A 23,635-nucleotide genomic window follows, 5' to 3' on the forward strand; every position below is an offset into this window, starting at 1 on the left:
AAGGGTAATCACGGAGACTATCACGGTAGTGCCATTGTAAGCACACTTCCCAGGCACCATTTTATCGTGAAATACAGTTACTCTCACAACCCTCTTTCCTTTTTTAAATTTTATTTATTTTTTAATTGGTCTTCAAATACAGTTGTCTTCATTTCCCCCCTCCTATCCTCTGCACCCCACCCATTTCCGCTTCCACCCTTGATCTTACCCCCTTTGGCTTTGTCCTTGTTATCCTTTATATATATTCCTTGACAACCCTTCCCCGATTCTCCCTTATTATTCCCTCTCCTCCCCTCTGGTTACTGTCAGTTTGTTCTTTATTTCAATGTCTCTGATTATATTTTGCTCGCTTGTTTGTTTTATTGATTAGGTTCCTGTTATAGGTGAAATCGTATAGTATCTGTCCTTCACTGCCTGGTTTATTTCACTCAGCATAATGCTGTCTAGTTCCATCCATGCTGTTGGGAAGGGTAGGAGCTCCTTCTTTCTTTCTGCTGCATAGAATTTCATTGTGTAAATGTACCATAGTTTTTGATCCACTCATTTACTGATGGGCATTTAGGTGGCTTCCAGCACTTGGCCATTGTAAATTGTGCTGCTATGAACACTGGGGTGCATAGATTCTTTTGAATTGGAGTTTCAGAATTCTTAGGGTATAACCCTAGCAGTGGAATTGCCAGGTCAAAAGGCAATTCCATTTTTAGTTTTCTGAGGAAATTCCACACTGTTTTCCACAGTGGCTGCACCAGCCTGCATCTCCACCAACAGTGCACTAGGGTTCCCTTTTCTCCACATCCTCGCCAGTGCTTGTTGTTTGTTGATTTCACTGTGATGGCCATTCTGGTGTGAAGTGGTATCTCATTGTGGTGTGAATTTGCATCTCTCTAATGGCTAGTGATGCTGAGCATCTGCACAACCCTATTTCTTGAAGTTCGAGTTGAGATACTTGCCAAGGACCTTTCAGGATACATTTTGTGACTTAGTGCATTGTATGACCTTACTGCTACTGGAAAATAGGAGCTTTAGTCTGAAGAACCCAGAGCCATGGAGAAGGCACTAAGGTATTCATCCCAAAGAAAGAAAAGTTGGTCATCTTAGACTAGGAGAGGGATGTGCTCTCTGGCTGACCAAAGGGAAAAAGAAGGTTCCTAGGCTGGCTACTCTCCCTGACCATTTTCTCAGCTCCATTCTTGGAGTCAGAGTATAGGGAGAATTATAGGTGGAGAAGACTTAATTATCCCTCAGTAAGGTGTCGAATTTCCCAGGAAACAGTAATTTTTTCAGGCATCAGAAAACCAATTTTCTTTGGTTCTTTTTTTCTGGTGTTGTTTAACCTCCTGTACTGAGTTAAGTTCATGTCATAACATCATGACCAACCCAAATGAGACCCCTCTCTTTATTTAGTATTTTCAACCCACTCATCTCTACTCCATAGCACCACCTCTAACATGTTTAATGTTGCATTCTAACTTTCACTTTGCAGTTTCTCAGCCTCCACAGTAGTGACATTTGGGGCCAAACAACTCATTGTTATGGGATGTTTATAGGATGTTTAACAGCATCCCTTGCTTCTATCCACTACATACCAGTACCACCTCCCTCCAGCTGTGACAACTAAAAATGTCTCTAGATATCACTGTATGTTCCCTGGAGTGGGAGAGAGGGGGCAAAATCTCCCTTAGTTGACAACCAATGGCCAGTCCCACTGGGAAGTCTTCTTATCAGTTGCCCTGTAGCTTCCAGCTTAGCTGCAGCTGCAGTGTGAACAGGAAAAGTGAGCCATGGCTCACAGAGGAAAACTCACCCCTGCGGCATGAGAATAGACGCGTCAGCTGGTTGAGCCATAAGGGTCGAATTAAGCCTGGTAAACTCAGAATTCAGCATCTTACAGATGAACCAGTATCTGGTTTCTTCAGTCAGAAACAGAAAGAGTTTTATTAAAAAGTGCCAAAGAGGCAAATTATAGCTTTTCACCAAGAAATACCAAAATGCCATTCACTACAAGCAAATTATTTGATTTGTTACTATCATTACTGGTAATAATATTAGTAATGGTACTGTTTTTATAGCCAAGCTTTTAGTTTTATTAATATTATTACAGTAGTTTTACATAAGCCTATATTCAGAAAACATTCTAAAAATATTCTGACTGCTGGGAAATAGATCCATATAGAAAGTATAAACTGTTACTACATGCACTATTGGCATTGATTTGGAGCAAAAAAAAATCAGATTTGGTACAGTCTATTTATTATGTAATCATATTCTTGACTAAATAAAGTTATTTTTATATGAATTACAACTTCCATTCAAACACAAGTAGCACAGACCTAAGCATTCAAGTTACTTAAGGTGCAAACAAATGTGAACAATGTGGATCAAATCTAGGGCTCTGTTGGCCCCTCCTTACATTACCCTTTATTGTTTGGTCTAAACTGTTAACATTCACCTAGAAAAGGTACAAAATGCAAAACACGGTGTTAAAACAACCAGATATTAACGACTGAATGTTAATCCCCCAAAGCCATTGTCCAACACAGTGACAGACAATAGGAAGTGAGACTGTGCTGGATCATTCCTTGTTAACCGCAGAAAACCTGACCGTGTTGGGGCCACATGCTCTAACTGGCATCTCGTCATCTGGCGAGTTCTATGGATGGCACAGTGGGTGGGAGCCTCGGCTGTGAAACCAGATGGCCTGGGTTGAAGGCTTGGTTCGACCCCTTCCTGTGCCTCAGTTTCCTCATCTCCCAATCTACACTCTCCCCAGTGTAAGAGGGATGGAGAAGACTTAGTGAAATGTTATGTATAAAGACGTCAGTGAGTGGTATAGAGGAATAACTCAGTAACATTAGCTCTTTTTTCCCTCTTGTTTTTCCATTGAGCCAAAACCATGCCAATATAATTGGCAGAAAGCCTGGATAATTTAGAAGACGCCTGCAAAGAAAAAATTGAAAGAATACCTTTTGAAAAATACTTTTCTTCCCTAAACATTACCACTTTTTAATTTAACATACTTTATTTTTCTGTATGCAAAGATTTTCTTTGCATCTGTTCTTTCTTATATTATCTATCTCTCCATCTACCTGCCTATCTGTAAACTCTGACCACGGATTTAAATAGAATATTCCTGGGGGTAATTGCATAAGAAATTCTAGGCACATGAAAATATCAATTGTGTCTTTACACTTTTGTGTTGCTACATAGTTTATTTTAATTTGGAAAAGTAAAAATATGACTTTTCTTTCAACATGTTCAAGTTCATGTTCCAATGTCATTATTATCACAGAATATGCTGATAGTGCAGAGAGTTTGAAAATGGGGAAAAAACTGATGATCACAACTGTAAATGTTAAATATTATACCTTAAATACTATACCATCTTTCCTTTCCTGTGTTATTTGAAATAATTAAAATATACCAATTTCAATATGTTCAAATTTTCAAATATATCTTCCTTTACAGACTGTACTTTCCTCTTTACATCCTTTTAGGCATACCCCATGGAAATCTCACAGAGAAACAAACTGTCATGAGTATAAACTGACAGTAGAAAGAAGGACATTGGGAAAATTTACAAATGTGGGTTTTGGTTACACATTGTAGAGAAGAATACCTGCACGATTTCAGCTTTTTACTCTTTTCAAGGGGTAATTGTGAATACAGTATTAGTTAATTTTCTTGATTGTTTGTATGTTCAAATGCAAAAGGATTCACTTGGTCAAAAGCACTTAGTGATATTCATTCACTCATTTATGCATTTATTGACTTACTCATTTATGTACTTATTCACTCATATTTTGATTTCATTCAAAAATCAAATATTGTCTTGTTTATTCTAAGCAATTACTGCCTTTAGAAAGATACATAGAATAGACCTGTATGTGACATATGATAGAAACAACTCAGGCTTGTTGATTTATGAATTTTTCTTGCTATTACTATTTTGCCCTATTTTATTTTTTGTTTTTGTCCTCTTTTCTTGGTTTGGGATTGTAAGAATTAAGTAAAATATATAACCTGAAGATTTGTCATTTATCCATTCTGTCGATGTGGCTTCAATGTGTTTGCGATCTTCATCATTCCATGCAAACTGGGAATATATGCCCGAGTTGCTGTCGTTCTCACTTCTCTTTCTTCACCTGCTGACATGCTCCAGGTTGCATCCCCTTCCTTCTCCAGAAGGGCTCCCTGCCCTGATGTTGTCGCTCCTCTTCTTTGCTGCCAGGAGGGTCGCTGTGCTCCTGCCGTGCCCCGTACACACCTCTCACGGCACTGTACTCACTGCACTGTATTTTCCTTGAGTCTCTCCCCTGGTCAGTGCCCCAGCCCCAAAGAGAAGCTCCAGGCTATTCATCTTTGTATCCCTAGGGCAATACTGGACCCAGATTAAGAGCTCAATCCATTCTTGAACGTGACTAAAATGGAACAGACTATCTTTCTTCACATCCCTTTCAAATTCCAGTGTTACTGAAAAATGCTGGGGAGAAGCTGCATTCCCATTACAAGATAACAGCTTCTTGAAGTGTTTTGGCCCTTCTGACCAAAATCTAGTTGGTTTTTTCTGACCTTTAGCAAGTTTCCTCAATAATCTAGTAAATGTCATATTCCAATATTCTCCCAAAGAGATCCATAGAATTAGAATTTCAGAATGAATCGCCTATTCTGTTCCCTTAAGGCACTGTTTCTATGACAGCTTCCTACAAGAAAGCAGGAATTATTTTTTATTCTGGCAGGAAAAAAGGATAACAAAATCTATCAAGATTGACCCTACATCTATGGGGCTATGATGTCACAATCTGGTATTGGTCCGTGTGGAATACAGGGTTAAGCCAGTAATTCAGACAAATCCCTACTTGCAGTTCATGAAATGTATATATGCCTTCCAGCTCCAGGCATAAATAATAACCCAGTAACCTGGCCTTTTGTGTGTAGCATATGGCACCGCTGCGGGGAAGTACTCTTAAGTGATAAAAAATATTAAAGGGAAAAAAAAGGTCATTCACAGTAAATACTTACCATCTGTTCCCAAGCAGGGTGGCAAGCCGCATCATGATGAAAATTTAGGTATTGTTCTCACCCAGCCATAAATTGTTAAAGAGGCAGATGATGTGTGATTTTATCATTCATTTAGTAAACAGCCATTCCTGAGGCAAAGGGTTCATTTCTATTGGGAGTTTTCTGCCAAAGGCAAGAAACTGAACCACAGTTCAAAGTCAGAATTATCCCTCTGCTTTCACCTTCAATGTCAGAGGCCACACTGGTCCAATCACTCCAAATGTATACAATTGGATTGCTTGTTCCCATGAATAATGAACTAGGCTGCATCTCAGGTAAAGGGATGGTCGTCCTGAAGTGCTAATAAAATGCAAATAACATCATAGTGTATTAAGAAGAAAACAGTTTATAAACAATGTGTAGAGTGCAAAAGATAGAACAATGATCGATCTATGTGGGAGGGAGGAAGAAAAAGGGAAGGAGGAAGGGAAGAAGGGAGGGACAGAAAGGGAGAGAGAAAGAACACAAGAAAGATCAATGGAAGATTACACAGTGAAATATGGGTATTCATTGTCTGAATGGTGAAATTACAAAGGAGTTTTCATCTTTGTGTTTCTCTGAATTTTAGGATTTTCTGCAATGCACATATTTGTCTTATATAATTAAATAAAATAGGTTACATTTGAAGAAATCATATCAGAGGCAAGCAACTGAAATGCTTCAGGTGTTAGGTTCTAAGAACTGGGAGCAGTGCCTGTGGGGACCTGGGGGAGTTTGGGGCATCTGAGGCTGACCCTGAAGAGCCAGACCTAGTATGCAGTTCAGACAGGCAGAGGGTGAAAGACAATGCCGATCACAACACAGGACAAATGGGGAAAGAGCAAAATCAAACTAAACATGAGTGTAGGGGAAACGAGGTTGCAATCATCAGATTCTTCTGTTTAGAAGCATATTTTGTTTTAAACTGGAGTGGTGTTATTAAACTAGATGATCCATCTTAATTGATCAATCAATTACGTTAGATGATCGATCAACCAGCCTTCTCTCTAAATGACTGTGGGCTTTGTCTCTACAAATCAAACCCATCCTGCAAAATGGAAGAATTACTGTTTTTGAGAATACTCTTTTATGTGGCAAGGTCCTAAGGCAATTCCAGATGAGAAAAGAAAAGCTTTGAGTAATGTCAGCACAAACAGAGTATTACTCATTTTTATGTTTGTTAAAGTATCAGGTGATTTATTTTTATAGTCACTGTCTATAAATGCTGAAACCAGTGGGAAGGCGGAGGCTTAAACTAAATGGCTATATTTTTATGACCACATTTCTCTTCTTTCTTGACCTCGCTCTGCACTGACTTCACACACAGGCTTGGGTCCCTTGTTGTTCCAAATGCCTGTCCACCCCTCCCACTTTACTGTGTGAACCAGAACCAGTGCCCACCAGCTGGTGGCCTCTATTTCCCTAATGTTCTATCTGTGATGACAGCTTGAAGGGACCATGCCCCTGCACTGGCTCCCGTAGAACCCCACATGGTTCTGAAACAGCGGTGTCCCCTGACACCATCTCACAGCCTGAAATGAGAGAACAGTATGACAGGGCTCCAGTGTAGTCCCAGGAAAGGGACATTGATTTCTCTTCACTTCAATGCTCCATCTCCAGTTCTTGGTTACTCCACACCTCTATGTTTGCTTTCTGAAGGCGGGATCATCTCATATATACGCATTAATCTACGGCTTTCCTTCCGATGTCTGTGTGTCTTTAGAAAGCAAGTATGTGTAAAGTGTATGTTCCCAGCTAAATGTAATTCATTTTTTTTGCATTCTGTTTCTGTTATGTCTCAGGAAGTTTGTTTCCCCAATGGTAGATTGGACAGAAAATGCTGATATAATAGAGAACTGGGAATCTGGGAATCTGCACCTTGAGGCTGGTTCGCCAGTTTCCAAAATAGCTTTAGCACAACGTGAATCATGGTGTTTCAAAGGTGAAAAGAACTTTAACAGCCAGTCACATAGCCAAACTTTTTATAGTACAGGTGAGAAAAATGGGACCCAAAAGTTTAATGACTTCTGATTACTTGATTAACTGAGTACACAACTGATATCTAATTAGACAATAATTTATTGTAGAACTAATAATATTAGACAAAACACTATTGTGATATAGAAGGTTATATCACTTAACATTTTTAGGGAGGCAGTATGAATGATTAAACGCATGTATTTTAAAGTCCCAGCTATGCTATAAAATAGCTATGTGACCAAGGCAAAATTAATCCTTTAAATATCTCTTCTTTCATCTTATAATGGAAAAAATAAGACCTACTTCATATGCCTGCTTTAAAGATTAAATGTGGTTGTTTATATAAATAAAGTGACTTCAGATGGCAATATCCAATACATATAGGTGTGGTCACTGAAAAATGAGCACTATCACGCCTAAAACTTGAAGTATTTGCAATGCTAGCCAGGATTTAGACTGAATGAGAAAAATCTATCTAACTGGGGAAAATTCTTTTAATCCCTCTCTTTATGCTCTAAAGAAAGCAGTGGAGAACGTATCTTCATCTGCAGGCAATCCAATGCTACAGAAATAGCAACATGCTACAGGAATATTGTAGTATAAGGAAAACACCATGGGGTATCCATGATTAAGTGGTGTATTGATGATCAATGAATGTTAATGATAATACAGATGTATTTTTTTCCAAATGGCATTCTAGGCTTACCTTGTGGAGAGGAATTTTAAACATTTGTTAAAATGTAATGAAAACCTGCACCTGTAAAATACTCCTTGTTTCGTGTGTTCCATGGGAAACTCTGTATTTTGTATTTTCATGATATATTCTGCCTAGCACTGAGAGAAAACCACAATACTCAAAGAGTGATGGTCAAAGAGAAAAGAGTGGCCATAATCTATTTTTAAAATACTTTTAAATGCAATTACCTTTTCAGAAAGATTGGATTTGTCTAACAACATTGCATATTTATGACTATATTACTCAAAAGCTTAGCACCATGATTATGACAACAGTATCTATAAATTGTATATGCTAAGTACCAAGGCTTTCATTATTTCCAATAAGTTCAGTCACATCTCAAATAACTATTATTTCCATGCATATCAGAATAAAACATTTTTAGGTCCTTATCATTTATTGAGAGTCTAAATGAAGATCTATTTGCCCACATTTAACATGAAGAATTTCATAGAAAATATAATGCTGCTAAGCTCTTCCAAACTTATAAACTATGTCATGATTATTTATGTTACCCCTTTATTTTTTTTGACTAATGCAGATGGACCTTATGGACTTCGAGTTAATTCTGACAAAGGCCTAAAAGTAGGAGCAGTATTTACTGTTGACATTGGAGAAGCCATCTTGTTTGATTGCTCTGCCGATTCGTACCCTCCCAACACCTACTCCTGGATCCAGAGGACTGACAATGAGACATACGTCATCAAGCAGGGGCCTCACCTGGAAGTCGCATCTGAGAAGGTGGCCCAGAAGACAATGGACTATGTGTGCTTTGCTTACAACAACATGACTGGCAGGCAGGATGAAACTGGTTTCACAGTCATCATCACTTCTGTAGGTGAGTGTGACGTCAAAGGCAGGGATCCCCGTGAGACCCAAATGCATGCTGGCTGCACTCCACCCTGATTTGATAACTATGTGGAAGAGAATATCATTGTGGGATGGTCAATATACTATAAGAAATTCCCTTTCCTGAGTTAACTAAGCTGTGGCTCCTCTGAAAGAAAGAAAACCCAAAACAGAATGAAGAAGGACTCTAATTGCTAACCAAGGGACTGAGAAGAAAAAGAGAACTCAATAAATTATGCATTAGGTCAGAGTTGCTCAAGAAATAAGACAGAAGCAGCAAGCTAAGGAGTAGGGTTTATTAGCAGGGAATAGGAGGAAAAGTGGAGCCAACCCATGGAAGCTGGGGAGCCAACCAAAGAGGTTAAGACTCACTGGGTTGCTCTTAGGGCTGGGTTTTTAAGTGCAAAAACCTGCGAAGGGTAACTGCTTGGGGTATCAGAGTGGGTGCTGTTTCTGCTGACCGTTCTTCTTGATATACCTTGTCAGGCTCAAGTTAAAGCTGCATCCTGTTACGTCGGTAGGCCACCCCCAGACCTCAATCTTAGCTGAGCATCTGTTTGTCCTGGGTAGGGCGGGGCAGGCAGTTTCCCAGGCTGCACTTGCCCACAGTACAGCTTCCCACCTGGTGATTCTCCGTTTCTGCTAGGCCTGCCTAGGTCTGTTACTGTGTGCTCGTCAATATGCATTCTTGCTTTTCGGGTTTTACAAACAAACAGGAATTCAGTAGAAGCAGGCTTCTATCTAGTGTTGCATTAGGTCAGATTAATACATTTCCATGAGTTAATAATCTGGTTTTCCTACTATTTGACTCCCCTTCTCACTATCTTTCATGGGCTTCCCTTCCTGTTTCATGATGTAAACACCCGAAATCTGCAGAAGTTCTCAAAGCAGATCCCTGAAACTTGTTAAGTCTGTGATATCTGACATTCTCTAGAAATCATCTGATTTTTCACGAAGTTCATGAAACCGCAAAAGGTTAAGGATCACTGTCTAAAATAGTTATGTCCACCAAATTCCTATCCTTTTGAGCCTACTCTTCTCTTTCTATTGTATGATTTTATTCCCTTGTATGATTTCATTCACTCCTATGGTTTCATGCAACATTGGTGCATCCCAAGTCTCCACCCGTAAAACTTTAAAACCCAGTTGCCTTCTAGACGTCTTCACCTTGAAGTACCAGAGGCAAGGCACAAGTCCACAAAACAACCATTTCCTTTCCCCTCAAATCACCATTCTTTCTGTATTCCATGATTAAAAGAATGGTCTTGCTAGCTACCAACCTGAGCCAGAAATATAAAAGCCAGCTCAGACTCTTCCCTTGCCTACTGCTCTGCTCAACATACAATCACCAGGTTTACATGTTCTTTTTCCTTCCTGTCCCTCAAACCCAGTCTCTTCTCTCCTTCTCCTTTCTTGTTTCTTTCTTTTCTTTTCCCTCCTTCTCTCTTCCCCACTCCTCTTCCCCCTCCTCCTCTCCCAGCTCTATCTCTTCCACCTTCTCCTCCTTTCATTTCTTCCTTTACTACCACTACTTCTACTCCTACCATCCAGTCCTTCCTGGACTTACCTTTGCAGACAAAGAAGCCACATTCCACGTGGGGACACCTGGAAGCAGGTGCGGGCAGGCAGCAATGCTCAGGGAAGCTATGATTGGAAGAACGAGTTTGCAAAAGGAACAACCATTAATATTTTCTCCACTGAGGTCTTCTCTTTCTCTGTCTTTGTAGCTGTGGTGCCTAGAATAATGCCTATAACACAGAGAGAGCCAATACATTTTGTTGAATAAATGAAGCAAGAATATAGTCTTTGTAATTTATAGGCTACATTTTTCAAAATCACCCAGGGTATGTGCATCACAATCACCCAGGGTGGTCAGATACTGTATTTCCATTAAGATACCACAGAGTTACTGGGTTAGGATCTTGCAGCTAGGATCTGAGAATCTGAATATTTGTACTGTGTGTGTGTGAGACAACCACTTGTTGGCTGTATTTTTTTCTTTCTATTGCCTTTTGAATTTATTAAAAATCTCTTAAAGAGCTATTAAGTATTATAAGACTATCACAACCTACACATTGATAAAGAAATACACAGTGAATGGAGTCTGCCCTGGATTCTTTCAAGTTGAGGGTATTCATAATTGCAAAACTGTCTGAGTATATTGAAATTTATATACTGGCATGGTGAGATTTGGGTTTTTTTATATACCATAGTCTTTTTCATAGAAGGTATGAAAAGTATATATGGTATATACCATACCATTTCATAGAAGAAAATACCATACTCTGCAGAAGAATACTACCCAGTAGAACTTTCTGCAGTAAAGTAAGTGTTCAATATCCATACTAACTAATACGGTAGACACTGGCCCCCTTTCACTTTTAAATACTTAAAATATGGTTATGCAACTAAGGAGCTGAAGTTTTATGTTATAGCATCTTTATTGATTTTAATTTAAATATAAATAGTAATGTGTATCCGGTGGCTACCATATTGGACAATGTAGCTCTAGAATTTTTACCTGAATTATGTTTCTTTGGGGCAGTAGATAATATAGTTTCCTTATTGTTCTCCCAGCTTGTATGTACACAGGGTGATCTAAGTCAGGCACTTGTTCATTCGTTTATTTAGCACCTATCATGGGCCGAATACTGGGGTAGGCCTAGAGAATGCCATTTGAAGAAACAATTCCTGCTTACAAGATGCTCGTTGACTCCATTTGGGTAGTAATCATGTTAGGAGCTAAAGTATACCTTTTGCTTTCTATTTTCTTGGATTTTTAATAGGCTTAACCAGCTTTTTTACCTCAGTGGGTAACCAAAACTTGATTTTGAAGCAAGCCAGAATTGAGTGTATAAAATAGTTTATTGGTAATCTGGATGTCATCTTAGACTTTCTCTTCCTGCTCACTGCAAGTGAGAACATGGTTAGAATATGGAGGTGTATCCTGCCTTTCCCACTGCCTAACCTTTCACCATTAATATTCAGCCACGGTATTTTCATAAGATCAGAAGCCCCCAATATTTGATTAAGGTCTTATTACCAAGGTTCAGAGACAGCTACAGTCTTAATATCAAATGACTGCCTTCTGCAAATTCTAAAAAACCTGTTCAACCTGTACAAAGACCAGGCACGTGTTATTACAGTAAATAAGAAGAGCAGGTGCTTATTTTTCAGAGGGATTCAGGGTTGTCAACATTAGTGACCTCTGTGGTTTTTAGAGCGATATTCAACCCTCAGACGTCCATAGAACTTTAAAACAGCAACGGATGGCAAAGAAAATGAGTAATATTGATGTGTCTTGTTAAGTATTTTATTTTACTTTTAAGTTTTCCAAATGAATGAACCTTTGCAATGCAGATTACCAGTAAGTGTATACCAACCTACAATAAGAAAAATGAACATCGCTTGTAACTGCCAATTGAACACTTACTAGCCACTCTGATGAGCCATCTGTATTGAGATCTGTGGAGAATTTGAAATAATTTTGAGGGGTAACATACCTGCCTTTGAGATATTTTTGGAACCAACTTGTATTTGGTGTCACCAGAATCAACTTACAAGAAATAGATGAATCTCTTTATTTTTAATGAGGCATAGAATATGGGCAACCAAAAAGTCTCAGCAATAAGATGTAGAGGGCAAAGGAAAAAGGAGGCAAAGATGACTCTGATGTCACCAATATAGAAGAAAATAACAAGATCAGAAAATAATCAAAAGTTCTATTGGGGACTTTCAGTTAGGGAGAGGAAGGCTGGAGAATGTCACAATTATCTCTGTGTTTTCCCACCTGTACAAGATGGTGCCTTCCACCACTGTGGGCTATGATTCACATCTAATTTGAGATACTATTTGATCTTTCTGTAGTTCAGTGGAGATATGCTAAAGAACACAGGGCAATGGTTAAGGCCACATGGTTAATAAGTAATAAAATAATATCCAAATTCAAAGCCCTTGTTTTCAACCACTATATAAACTGCTTTGGATTAAGAATATTAATAAGACTGTGGACTTTCTAAAAGATATGTCACGTATACAAGATAAAATGTATTTTCTTATCACCTTAACCAATTTTATGCTATCTACAAAGAGGTACTCTGGTTTGTCCATGACATGTTTATACATTCATGTCAATGAAAAAATTATAAAATATCTGTAACTAGAAATAATATCTAGAGTATAAGTTTTCAGGAAAGAATAATAAACTAGAATAATAAAATAATTTATTTTATAGATTTAAAAATTTAAATAAATTATTTATTTATTATAAAGAATAATAAAATAATAAATTAGAATCTTTATTTTAAAAAACGATAATTTTATTACCCAAGTTAAGGACTTCCTTGAATGCAGGTGTTCCCAATTACCAATTTTAATGGGTCTGAATCACTATTTTGCCATACTGTGTGTGTGTGTACATATATACATACATATAATGGAAATGATTAACATCCAAGTGTTCACATTTAATGAGGGTATTCAAATTATTAGAGTTCCAAAGGTCCATGTGGCTATAGTTTGAGATTTAGACATACCACAAATGTTTTAAATTTGTATGTGATCCTGACAAATCTATCATTTTAAATATTGATTTCTATTGCATACCTTTTTTTTCCTACCTAGTATCAATGTATTTCCATATAGCATAAACAAGGTAAAAGGAGAGAATAGCAAAATGACCCAAGGCAGGAAAATAAATGTACTCATTTCTTCCATCTGCCCAGAGGTTTCTCAGGTTAAGGTGTCCAGGAGCTGTGTTGCACTTTGGGCCACAGGAGAAATCGACTAGGCTAGAACTACATCCCCAACACCCAGACCCTGAGAACTTAGGTGGCACCGCCATTAGCATCTAGCACAGAATAACTGTGTTGTCAGGTGGGGCCATGGTGGAGTGTGAAAATAGCACATCCCTCAACATGGCACCTCCGTTTCTGTGGGGACATGAATCAGCTGCCATAATTAACGAATACACTGGATGGGAGCGAGCTTAGAACTCCGTTCTGATCCAGAAATAGGCATGCTGACTAGTAGCATATGGCCATCCTGTTTTAGGTGCAGTGTCTCCAACAGCCGGGTGGCGATACCATGGATACCACACCTCTTGCCCATATTTGCACTTAATATGTTATTTCATTTTATTTGTTTGCCTAAGGAGGGAGCAAATAGCATTTGCACTAAGGCTTTGGTAAATGAGTCGATCATGTTTAAATAATGGGGAGAATGGCATGCTATGTCCTGAAAAGTAGAAACTTCTCTAAAAGGAAAAAAAAACCACTGAAACTCCTAGAAGTGTCCCAAGCTACAGCCAGGGTCCCTGGACATTCTCTGTGGCAGTTGGGTCTGAATTTCCCTGCTGTATTATTTTCAAGCTGGGCTTCTGGAAGTACATCTCTCCTAAACACACTTACCAACAGCTGAGACCACAGCAACTCTGCCCCTTGAGTTGATCATTGACATGTTTGGCACGTTTTACTTTGTGAAAGGGAGCAAATTCCAAATGCTGGACCTGGTAAATCTCGTATGTTCGAAGACGGAATGAAGCAGTGTGAAGAGCAGAGAGCCAGGATGCGCTCCATTAGAAGGGGGCCCAGTGGGAAAGCTCATTTGTTCTGAGGAAAGAACTAGCCCTATTTCTCATCTCCAGGGCAAGGGATGCCAGGCCTTTGCCACAGCCAAGGATTTGGGCTGACAGGCGCTGCTCCCCACAAGGTGGTTCTCTGATGTAGGGCAAACAGAGGCTAAGGGGAAGAGAGGCAAGAGGACAATGGAAAGGAGTCTAAAGAAATAAGGAAACAATGGAAAAGGAAATAAGATGGATTCTCCGTAGGCCAGAATGTGCGAATTTGGTCATTTTAACACATATATATCAAAGGTGGGAAAAGAGTTTAAAATGGTGGAGATGTATCTTACCTACTGAAGGATATCCATTCATTCTTTGTCATTATATGTTAAACCTACTACCAGGCCTCAGAATCTTGGAAGAGCCTGGCAAAGAGTTGACATTTGCCAGATTGTAACTGTACCATTAGAATGGGAAGTACTCTGAAATAATAACTATTAGCATATTTTCATGTTTCCAAGAGGCAAAAAAGCTGAGACTATACTAAAACGTTTTTCTGCAGTTTTTCTCCAGGTAAAGTGCATTGCAGAAACTTGACTAGAATAAATTAACATTGGATACTTTCTTGAGGGGTCAGGAGTTAGTACATTTTGGTGAAGGCAGTCTTGCCATCAAGAAGACAGTTAAAGCGCACCAAGTCTGGTGTTAGAAAAGGTTAAAGGAAAACTGACTATGTAGGAGACTATCTGCCAATTCTAGAGCCTTTCTTTAACCACAGATTAGCAGGAAAAAACTGAACTTGCAGTAGGAAAAAAAAAACAAACACACCCCGCGCCATGTTCTGGTATCAGTTCTAGAACTTACTGACTGTAGCAAATACTTTAGTTTCTCTAAGACTATTTCTTTAGCTGTGCCTAGAAATGGTGCTTTATTTTTTCTTATTATTTTCATTATTATTAATATGATACACCTATATTAAATAAATGGGGAAAATGAATTGCAATACATTTGGTTTTATACATACATAATGCTCAACAAAAACACCCCGTGAGAATCAATTAGCTATATAGGGAATTAAAAATAAAGAGTATAGACATTTTTATTATTATTTCTAAATTATGTACTACACATCCTTTATACCAGTAAAATTATAACTTTTGTCAGCCTGGCTGGCGTGGCTCAGTGGATTGGGCATGTGAACCAAAGAGTCACAGGTTCGAGTCCCAGTCAGGGCACATCCCTAGATTGCAGATCAGGTCCCCAGTAGGGGGTGTGTTAGAAGCAACCATATATTGATGTTTCTCTCTTCCTCCCTTTCCCTCTCTCTAAAAATAAATAAATAAATAAATAAAATGTTTTTTTATTATAACTTTTGTGTATATATATATATATATATATATGCACACAAGTATTTCAAGACTCATTAATTAGCATGCAAATGGATATAGTGTCCTATTCACATAATGAACTTTATGCCNACTTTTGTCAGCCTGGCTGGCGTGGCTCAGTGGATTGGGCATGTGAACCAAAGAGTCACAGGTTCAAGTCCCAGTCAGGGCACATCCCTAGATTGCAGATCAGGTCCCCAGTAGGGGGTGTTTGAGAAGCAACCATATATTTATGTTTCTCTCTTCCTCCCTTTCCCTCTCTCTAAAAATAAATAAATAAATAAATAAAATGTTTTTTTATTATAACTTTTGTGTATATATATATATATATATGCACACAAGTATTTCGAGACTCAGTAATTAGCATGCAAATGGATATAGTGTCCTATTCACATAATAAACTTTATGCCAAACTCTCTGGCTGCCTGAAATCATATAATAGCAGAGCAACGGTGAACTTAAAACTCAGTCACGCTAACCTCCATTTTACTAATGTGGAAATCCAGAGCCTCAGAGTCAAGCGTCACTTCCACGTTGTCTAGCTCTTTGGAGAGGACACACTGTGAAGCAGGAGCACAATGCCTGGAGAAAGGCTGAGACTTCTCAAGGCGATCACCCAAGTGGCAACGTAGTTCCAGACTAAAAGGTCAGCTTTCTAACAGTGGGAGAATATAAGCTGCTCTACAAATGATTAACAAGGAGAAAATGAAAAACAATCCCAGTAAGTTTTATGAGGCTCTACACTGCGTGTAGAAATGACAAATTGCCATTGTAGTTCATTTTAAACCATCATGCGATTTATTTCTTCCACCCAGAGTTAAAAACAGTTTAACTTAAAATCTATTTAAAAATAGACAGAGGGATGTTAACAATAGTATAAGGAAAGGAGAAGCCAAAAAACTTACATGCACAACCCATGGACATGAACTAAGGGGGGTTGGGGGTTGGCTGAAGGGAAGGAAGGTATTGGGTGGGGGGCGTGCAAAAGGGAAAAAAATTGGGACAACTGTAACGGCATAATCAATAAAATATACTTCAAAAATAAAATCTGTTTAAAGGCAAAAATATTACACAGGTATTATAATCTCATAAAAAGAACATTTTAGTAGAAAAAAGCTGGGACACAATTCCTTGAATTGATATCAGAAATTTACAAACTTCTCATCTGACACGGTAAAGACTTTTAATAATAAAGAACAAGCTGCTTAACTCTCAAAGACTTTAAAGGAATATGTGAACAACATTGTATAGGAACATTAGAAGAGATAGATTGACTTCCATGACCTTTTAATGGAGTTATATATATATATATGATCTATACTATATTACAAAAAGATTCTGGAAGATGAAGAATGACGGTGTTTACGTGGAAAGCTACGGGAGTGCACACAGATCCACGGGGAAAGAAGGGAAAGATTAAGGTTCTTCCGCATCTTGGCTGCTGGAGCCCCCGGCCGAGGCCCCACGGTGAAAGATGACGAAGTGCGGGCCGGATATTTATTGCTGAGCCAAGTGGCTGCCATGCCTTCACCACCCCCACGTTCTCCAGGCTGTTCCCACCACCGCCTCGGAGTAGAAGTGAGGTGCCAGGACTGTCACTCCCACATTAAGATGGAGCGAGACGGGCAACTTCCATGATTCATTTCCACATGGACACCTGATTCCCATGATAAAGTGAAAGAGACCTGTTTACTCCCATTGGTTGGAGGTTAAACTGCTTCCCACTTTATAGATTACAGGAACTCTATGACTAAACATATTACAGTCTGGAACTAGTGTTAGCATTGCCCTGGTTAATAAGTTGTGTTAAAATGACATCCAAGTGAGGCAGCACAAAGTGTCAACAGCCTGGGGTTCCCCTGGACTCTGCCACTTACTACCTGAACTACTATCCTCATCTGTAAGAGGGGATAATAATAATAGCTCCCTAATAAAATTATTGTGAACATTTAGTGGGTGAATATGTATCAGGTACCCTTAGAACAAAGTCTGATATTGTTGCATCCACCAACCACGAGAACAAATGTCAGAGACTTTCAGGGTTTCAAAGATGTTACTTTATTGGCCAAGTTTAACCTGCGCAGGGGCGAACTCTCAGGGTGTCCAGAGACACGGTGCCCGCAAGGGCTGCAAATGAGAGTCGCGCCTAGTGCTTATAGCCAAGTCCTTATATAGGGGCAAGCAAGCAAGCATTGCACAGAAGCAGATGTGGCGGTTAGCTGTTGGCTCACAGAGCCCGCACACGGGAACAGGGTGGGGTCTGACTCAACTGAAAGGAAAATTTTGAAACTAAACAGATGGCAATCAACTTACAGGATGTTTGCTAGGGACGCAGGCTCCTTGGGGCTGAGACTATTTTTCTTGTTCCCAACAATATATTGTAAGTAAGTACTCAGATATTACAGTATGTTTTTTTAAGATTTTATTTATTTACCTTTAGAGGAGGAGGGAAGGAGAGAGGGAGAGAAATATCAATGTGTGGTTGCCTCTCGTGAGTCCCCTGCTGGGAACTGGCCTGCAACCCAGGCACCTGCCCTGATGGGGAATTGAACTGCGGTTGTTTGGTTTGCAGGCCTGTGCTCAATCCACTGAGCTACATCAGCCAGGGGTATTACACTATGTTTTATACAGGAATACTGATGAATACAGGAATGGCTTACAAAAGAAAGGGAATTTTAGTCACAACACGGGACTTTAAATATTTTAACAATCATACACACATTCTATTGTAAGAATGAAATTTCTTTGTTGGTCAAAAATTAGTAAAGTGTATTTAAAACAAACACCTCCCTTTCCACACCTTTAATTACACAGCACCTCTCTAGAGAAAATTCACACACCTGAATTATGCAAGAGTGAGATGGCAGGTGAGGGGGAATAACCTAGCATCTGGGGACGTTGGATACAATAGGATCAAACAGATCCAAGTTAAATGGTGGCAAACGCTGCTGAAAGGTATGACATCAGAAGGAAGAAGAGGAGAAGGAGCGGGAGGGGGACAGGAAGAAGAAGGAGAAAAGTGTGACGTGAGCTATTTGCTGTATCTAGCACGACATACCCGTGTGTCCCGGGGCAGCACGCCACCACAACTGATCATGGATGATCTCAGAGAGTCTACTGGGTGTTCTCCAATAAGTCCATTCCTTTCATTTCATCTCATTCATAGTCCCTCTCATAAATAGATTTGCAGTGGTGTCTCATTTAAAATCAAGTTGAATTATATGGCAATTTATTCTTGATATTCAAGAAAAATATGAAACCTGTGTTTGTCCTTTCACTCAGGACTGGAGAAGCTTGCACAGAAGGGGAAGTCGCTGCCCCCTTTAGCGAGCATAACCGGAATATCGCTCTTTTTGATTCTAGCCGTGTGTTTTCTTCTCCTATGGAAAAAATATCAACCCTCCAAAGGTAGGGTAAAATTAGAAAAAATTTAAATGGCTTTATACATGTACTCTAAAGTATTTACTATGTTTATTTTTCTTGATTTTAGTGATCAAACAGAAGCTAGAAGGCAGGTAATGTATACGTTTCTAGTAAAATAATTTTTTTCCTAAATGTGTTTTCCTCAATTGTGAAGACTGACAGACATGCCAATTTGTCTTTTAGGCCAGAAACAGAATACAGAAAAGCACGAACATTTTCAGGTAATGGCTAGGCCAAAAGGGGCTATTATCAATGTAATGTACATTAATTTGTATATTATATTTTTGATATTCACTATTATATACAATGTAATATTGATGTAATAGAATCCACATAAGCTAATATTGATAAAATACTAAAATCCCTTACCTTTGAATAGTGTCTTGACTTTACAAAGTGCTACCCCCTGCATTGGTTTTATGTGAGTCACCCAAGGCTGCAGAAAAGGTGGAAGGCACTGAGCTCCACTGTAGAGGCAAGAGAACCAAGGCTCAGGGAGATGAAGCCATTTGCTCACCATCACTGAGTTCTGCTGAATCCTATTCTATTGACCCATTATTATTTTGAAAATGCCCAGGGTCCCCCCACTTTGTTCATTCCAAAGGCAGACACGATGCTGGCAGCCTGACAGTTTTGCTGCTTCTTTGTCCCCAGAACGCTCCTCACTGCCATCGCTACTGACTGCCTACTGAGTTGTTACAAGTTAATGATGGGCCTTGGAGTCACAAGGAGCTGGATTTTAGTCCCATATATACCACTTTCCCCCAGCGTCACCTTGGGAAAATTATTTTTCTTGACCTCAACTTCCTCATCTATGTAATAAAGACATTAACTTCCCCTCAGGGTTGCTATGGGCACAAATATGTGATGTGGGTGGAGTGTCTGATATGATGCCTGGACGCTTGGCAAATATGGGACTCCTTCCTCTCATCTAGTCGGAGCTGGGAAAGGCCCCAGGGAGACCATCTGGCTCCTCCTAAGCACCTCACTCCTGTCACCTTTCAGATGAGAGTTTAGTGACCTTGACATTGTACTGTGTTGCATTTTGTAGGTATGGGCAGCTGTAGTTCTCACTAGTCCTGGTGGGCCCTGTTAGGTCTAGCTGAGTGCAGCAGGCTGAAGCCTTGGCGGTTATAGATCTCTGGTATCTGACAGTCACAGAGGACAAGCCAACCCACGTATGTTTATCTGAATATTTAATACACTGTTCCCACATCAGGCTCTGAGAAAATGGTCCCAATTCAGTTTCAGTAGGAGTGATGTCCGACACTGTGTAGAGGCAGTGTGAGCACAGGGGGTGAGGAAGTCTTAAATGGGCTTTATACACACCACTGAAAGGGACAATGAAGATAAGTTTTGCAAATGCTTAAAAACAATGATAAGAAATTGAAGCAGTTGGTTTATACGTAGCATTTGTTTTCCATTTCAGGCCATGAAGATGCTTTGGATGACTTTGGGATATATGAATTTGTTGCTTTTCCGGATGCTTCTGGTGTTCCCAGGGTCAGTTTCCCCAGTGGCTGGTTAGCAAAGAAGCAGGGGTGGAAGTGGCCCTCAGTTAAGCACGGGGCAGTGTGGGCAAGAGGCTGCATCACCGTCAGCAGCGTGTACTCACTCTGAATGGCATGGCTGGATCTTGCTTAGACTTCAGAAATAAGGCCAACATGAATAAGGGGGCTACACTAGTCCATAAACATGCTTTGCCTGGTAAACTCAGTGAAGAGAGAACCAAGTAGAAGGTCAGGGGAACTGAAGACAGAGGGAATGAGGACACGCTGGTTTAAATGTCCACATCATTGCAGTGACTGCAGCCCGCCACTTCACTGGACTCTGTTCCTCACTCCCCCTGCATTTCCCCCTCACATCTCTCGAGGACATTGCAAAGACAGCTGCTCACACCCACATCCCTGAGGGTTCCTTCTGCTCTTCAGAAGAAAGGTACCATGTAAACTCAGAGTATGCAGGCACGCATCTTTATTTTTATCCTAAAGGTACATGAGATGTGAGAGGGGAGATTTAACAGAGTTGAAGCTTTTTTTTTTCAGTCCACAAAGACTGTATCCTTTGTAGACATGCAGAATGTTTCTCTGAGCTATTCAGCTCGGATTTGTGTAGAACCAATCTTTTCTCAGCTTCCATATTCCTCTATGACAGCTCCCTTAAGGAAGGGGCCAGACACAGCCTACTTGCTTCTGGGTGTTTTAAAACTCTCTGTTGTTAGAGATGGTTGCCTTACTTGTTCAGAGAATTCTATCAATGTAAGGTTCACCCAGTAAGTGTCCTGACCATAGATTTTATTTCAAACACACCACATGAGTAATGGGAGGGGGACTGTATGGCTTTCATCCTCCTAAGAGTGAGTCAGTAATGCCAGCACCCACATCATCAGAGTCGAAAGGCAGGACTGCACTGCAAAAGCTTTGCAATGCCCCAGTCCCTGTCGGACAGGATTGGCTCAGCCACCATTCCTACAACCAAAAAGACAAAAACAAATGTTTGGTGAATCTGTTATTCTGAACGCCAGCTTCCCACTGTGGCAGAAAGCACCCCTCACAGATGTAGCTTTTAAATAAATGGGAGAGCAAAAAAGTGAAGAGCTGGTAAGACTTGGAACAGAATTTTTGAAGTCAGGGGTTTATTTTAAATCAGGCACAGTTTTTTATTCCTAGGAATTCATTAGAAAAGATTGAGATATACGTGAGAAACTTTACAGTTAGCCTTGTGATTAGTCAGTACTCAGTTTGAAGACTTTATTTGGGAGGACCTCTATTTGCTGGAAGTGCTACAATATTCAAGAACATGAGGCAGGCATCAGTAAATGAGTGGATGATAAAAAACTGTGGCACATTTACACAGTGGAATACTATGCAGCAGAAAAAAGAAGTAATTCCTACCTTTTGCAACAGCTCCATGGATGGAACTGGAGACTGTTATGCTAAGAGAAATAAGCTACACAGTAAAAGACAAATACCATATGATCTGACATGTAACTAGAATCTAAGGAACAATATGAACTAACCAGCAAAATAGAATCAGAGGCACAGAAACAAGGAATAGACTAAAAGTTGTAAGTGGGAGGAGGTTGGGACTGGTTGAAAGAAAGTGAAGGGATTAGACAAAGAACACGTATGCATCACCCATGGACATGAACAACAGTGTGGGGATTGACTGTGGGAAGGGAGGCTAGGGGATGGGGCGAAGGAGGGAAATTGGGACAACTGTAATAGCATAAACAATTTTTAAAAAAGAACATGAGGCAGAGAAATGAGTGCTTTGATGGCATATCAAAAGCCCGGCTTATGTTTGCCATAAGTAGAATAATTTAATTTGGAGCTATGCCCATCTTCAAAGCTGAAAACTCCTAAGAAATCAGCTGGGGTTTTCCATGGTGCACTTTGGGAAGAAGTGAGAAATCAACACCAGCAAGTGCAAGAGGAGGGTGAGAAGGATTAAGACTGGAACGTGCGCAGGAGGATCTGTGTGAGAAGGAGCCAGAACGGCAATTATACATGAAGATCAGCAGCAAATGCACTGGCTTGGTGAAGGAAATGAGAAATAATAATAAAACCAAGACCTGAAAGTTGAAGTTAAAAAGGGACATAAGTTGCATTATGAACTTTGGGGGTTTTAAAAAATCAGAATCGTCTCCCACATAGTTGTGGCACAGATGAGCTCCTCCTCCTCCCTGTACTTGCTACACAGGTCACTGTCCACCCAGCACCTCTTTCAGAAGCTGGACAGAATGCAGGGGCGTGAAGTGAACAGATTGATTACTACTTGACAGCTCTAATATTAGGTTAGGTGAGTTCGTCATCATCTGTAGGTTGCTTTTATCATAGCCCCTGAACACCTCTGCACCAAAGAAAATCCAGAGTTGATCTCAAGTACAAACTGTAAACCAAAATCACCCTGGCACAAAAATAATAGGACAAATCACATCTCCCAGGGCTGCCCACGACAGCTTTAGCAGGCAGAGTGAAAACAGGCAGCTCCCAGGAAAACATGAAGCTAAGGTGCCCCAGTAGAACCTAGCAAGCCACCCCCCTGGTGGAGCTACATACAGCACAGAAAGTGATCAGAAATAGGATGAAAATGGGAGTTTGGGATAAGGAGGGGAACCAAACTTGAGCTAAATAATTGGAAGGCAGTGTTCACAGGAAGAAAATACCATTAAATACAAGGAATAAGAGTTAACAAAACACAAATTCCAGTTTCAATCAAATATACGTTTGTTGTTACCACACACAAGTACACAATTATACTTTCCACATTCTTCCAAGCCTTTAGGTGGAAGCCCATGACTACATTCACATCAAAATATCTCCCTTTCTGGGTTCTATATGTGTTGGTGCCATCTTTGCTGACTTGCAGTTTGATGAGGACGTTGGTCTTGCTTTCCCACCATCCTTGCACACATAATCCGCAAATGGTGGGAAAAGGCAATTGAGATGTAATATAAAAGACAATAACATACACTCTCTGATTCTAAACTGTCCTGATATCTTCTCTGTTGCCGTCTTTTCTTCCTCTTCTATTTCCTTTACAGTACTGCCAACTCTTTTCTTAAAGGGAGAAAAAAGTGATTGCTGTGTCAACTATTGCCCTTCTGACCTCGCAGCGACGCTGCTACACTCAACACCGTAGAGTAAATGCAGGAACCGT

General features: G+C 39.9%; 1 protein-coding gene across 3 annotated transcripts in view; it reads left to right on the top strand.

Moving 5' to 3' along the window:
- The window catches only part of HEPACAM2 (HEPACAM family member 2), a 42,305-nt gene that overhangs the window by 12,578 nt on the left and 6,092 nt on the right, over window positions 1-23,635 (top strand). For all 3 annotated transcript variants that reach the window (XM_037046479.1, XM_037046477.1, XM_037046478.1), the window contains 5 exons: window positions 8,295-8,591; window positions 18,833-18,958; window positions 19,041-19,065; window positions 19,157-19,194; window positions 20,403-20,476. In XM_037046479.1, the coding sequence (XP_036902374.1) occupies window positions 8,295-8,591; window positions 18,833-18,958; window positions 19,041-19,065; window positions 19,157-19,194; window positions 20,403-20,476 (560 nt within the window). The remainder of the gene's footprint in view (window positions 1-8,294; window positions 8,592-18,832; window positions 18,959-19,040; window positions 19,066-19,156; window positions 19,195-20,402; window positions 20,477-23,635) is intronic.

Source organism: Sturnira hondurensis, unplaced genomic scaffold (genome assembly GCF_014824575.4).
Source record: "Sturnira hondurensis isolate 20B ecotype Veracruz unplaced genomic scaffold, ASM1482457v3 Scaffold0005252, whole genome shotgun sequence".
NCBI lineage: Eukaryota > Metazoa > Chordata > Mammalia > Chiroptera > Phyllostomidae > Sturnira > Sturnira hondurensis.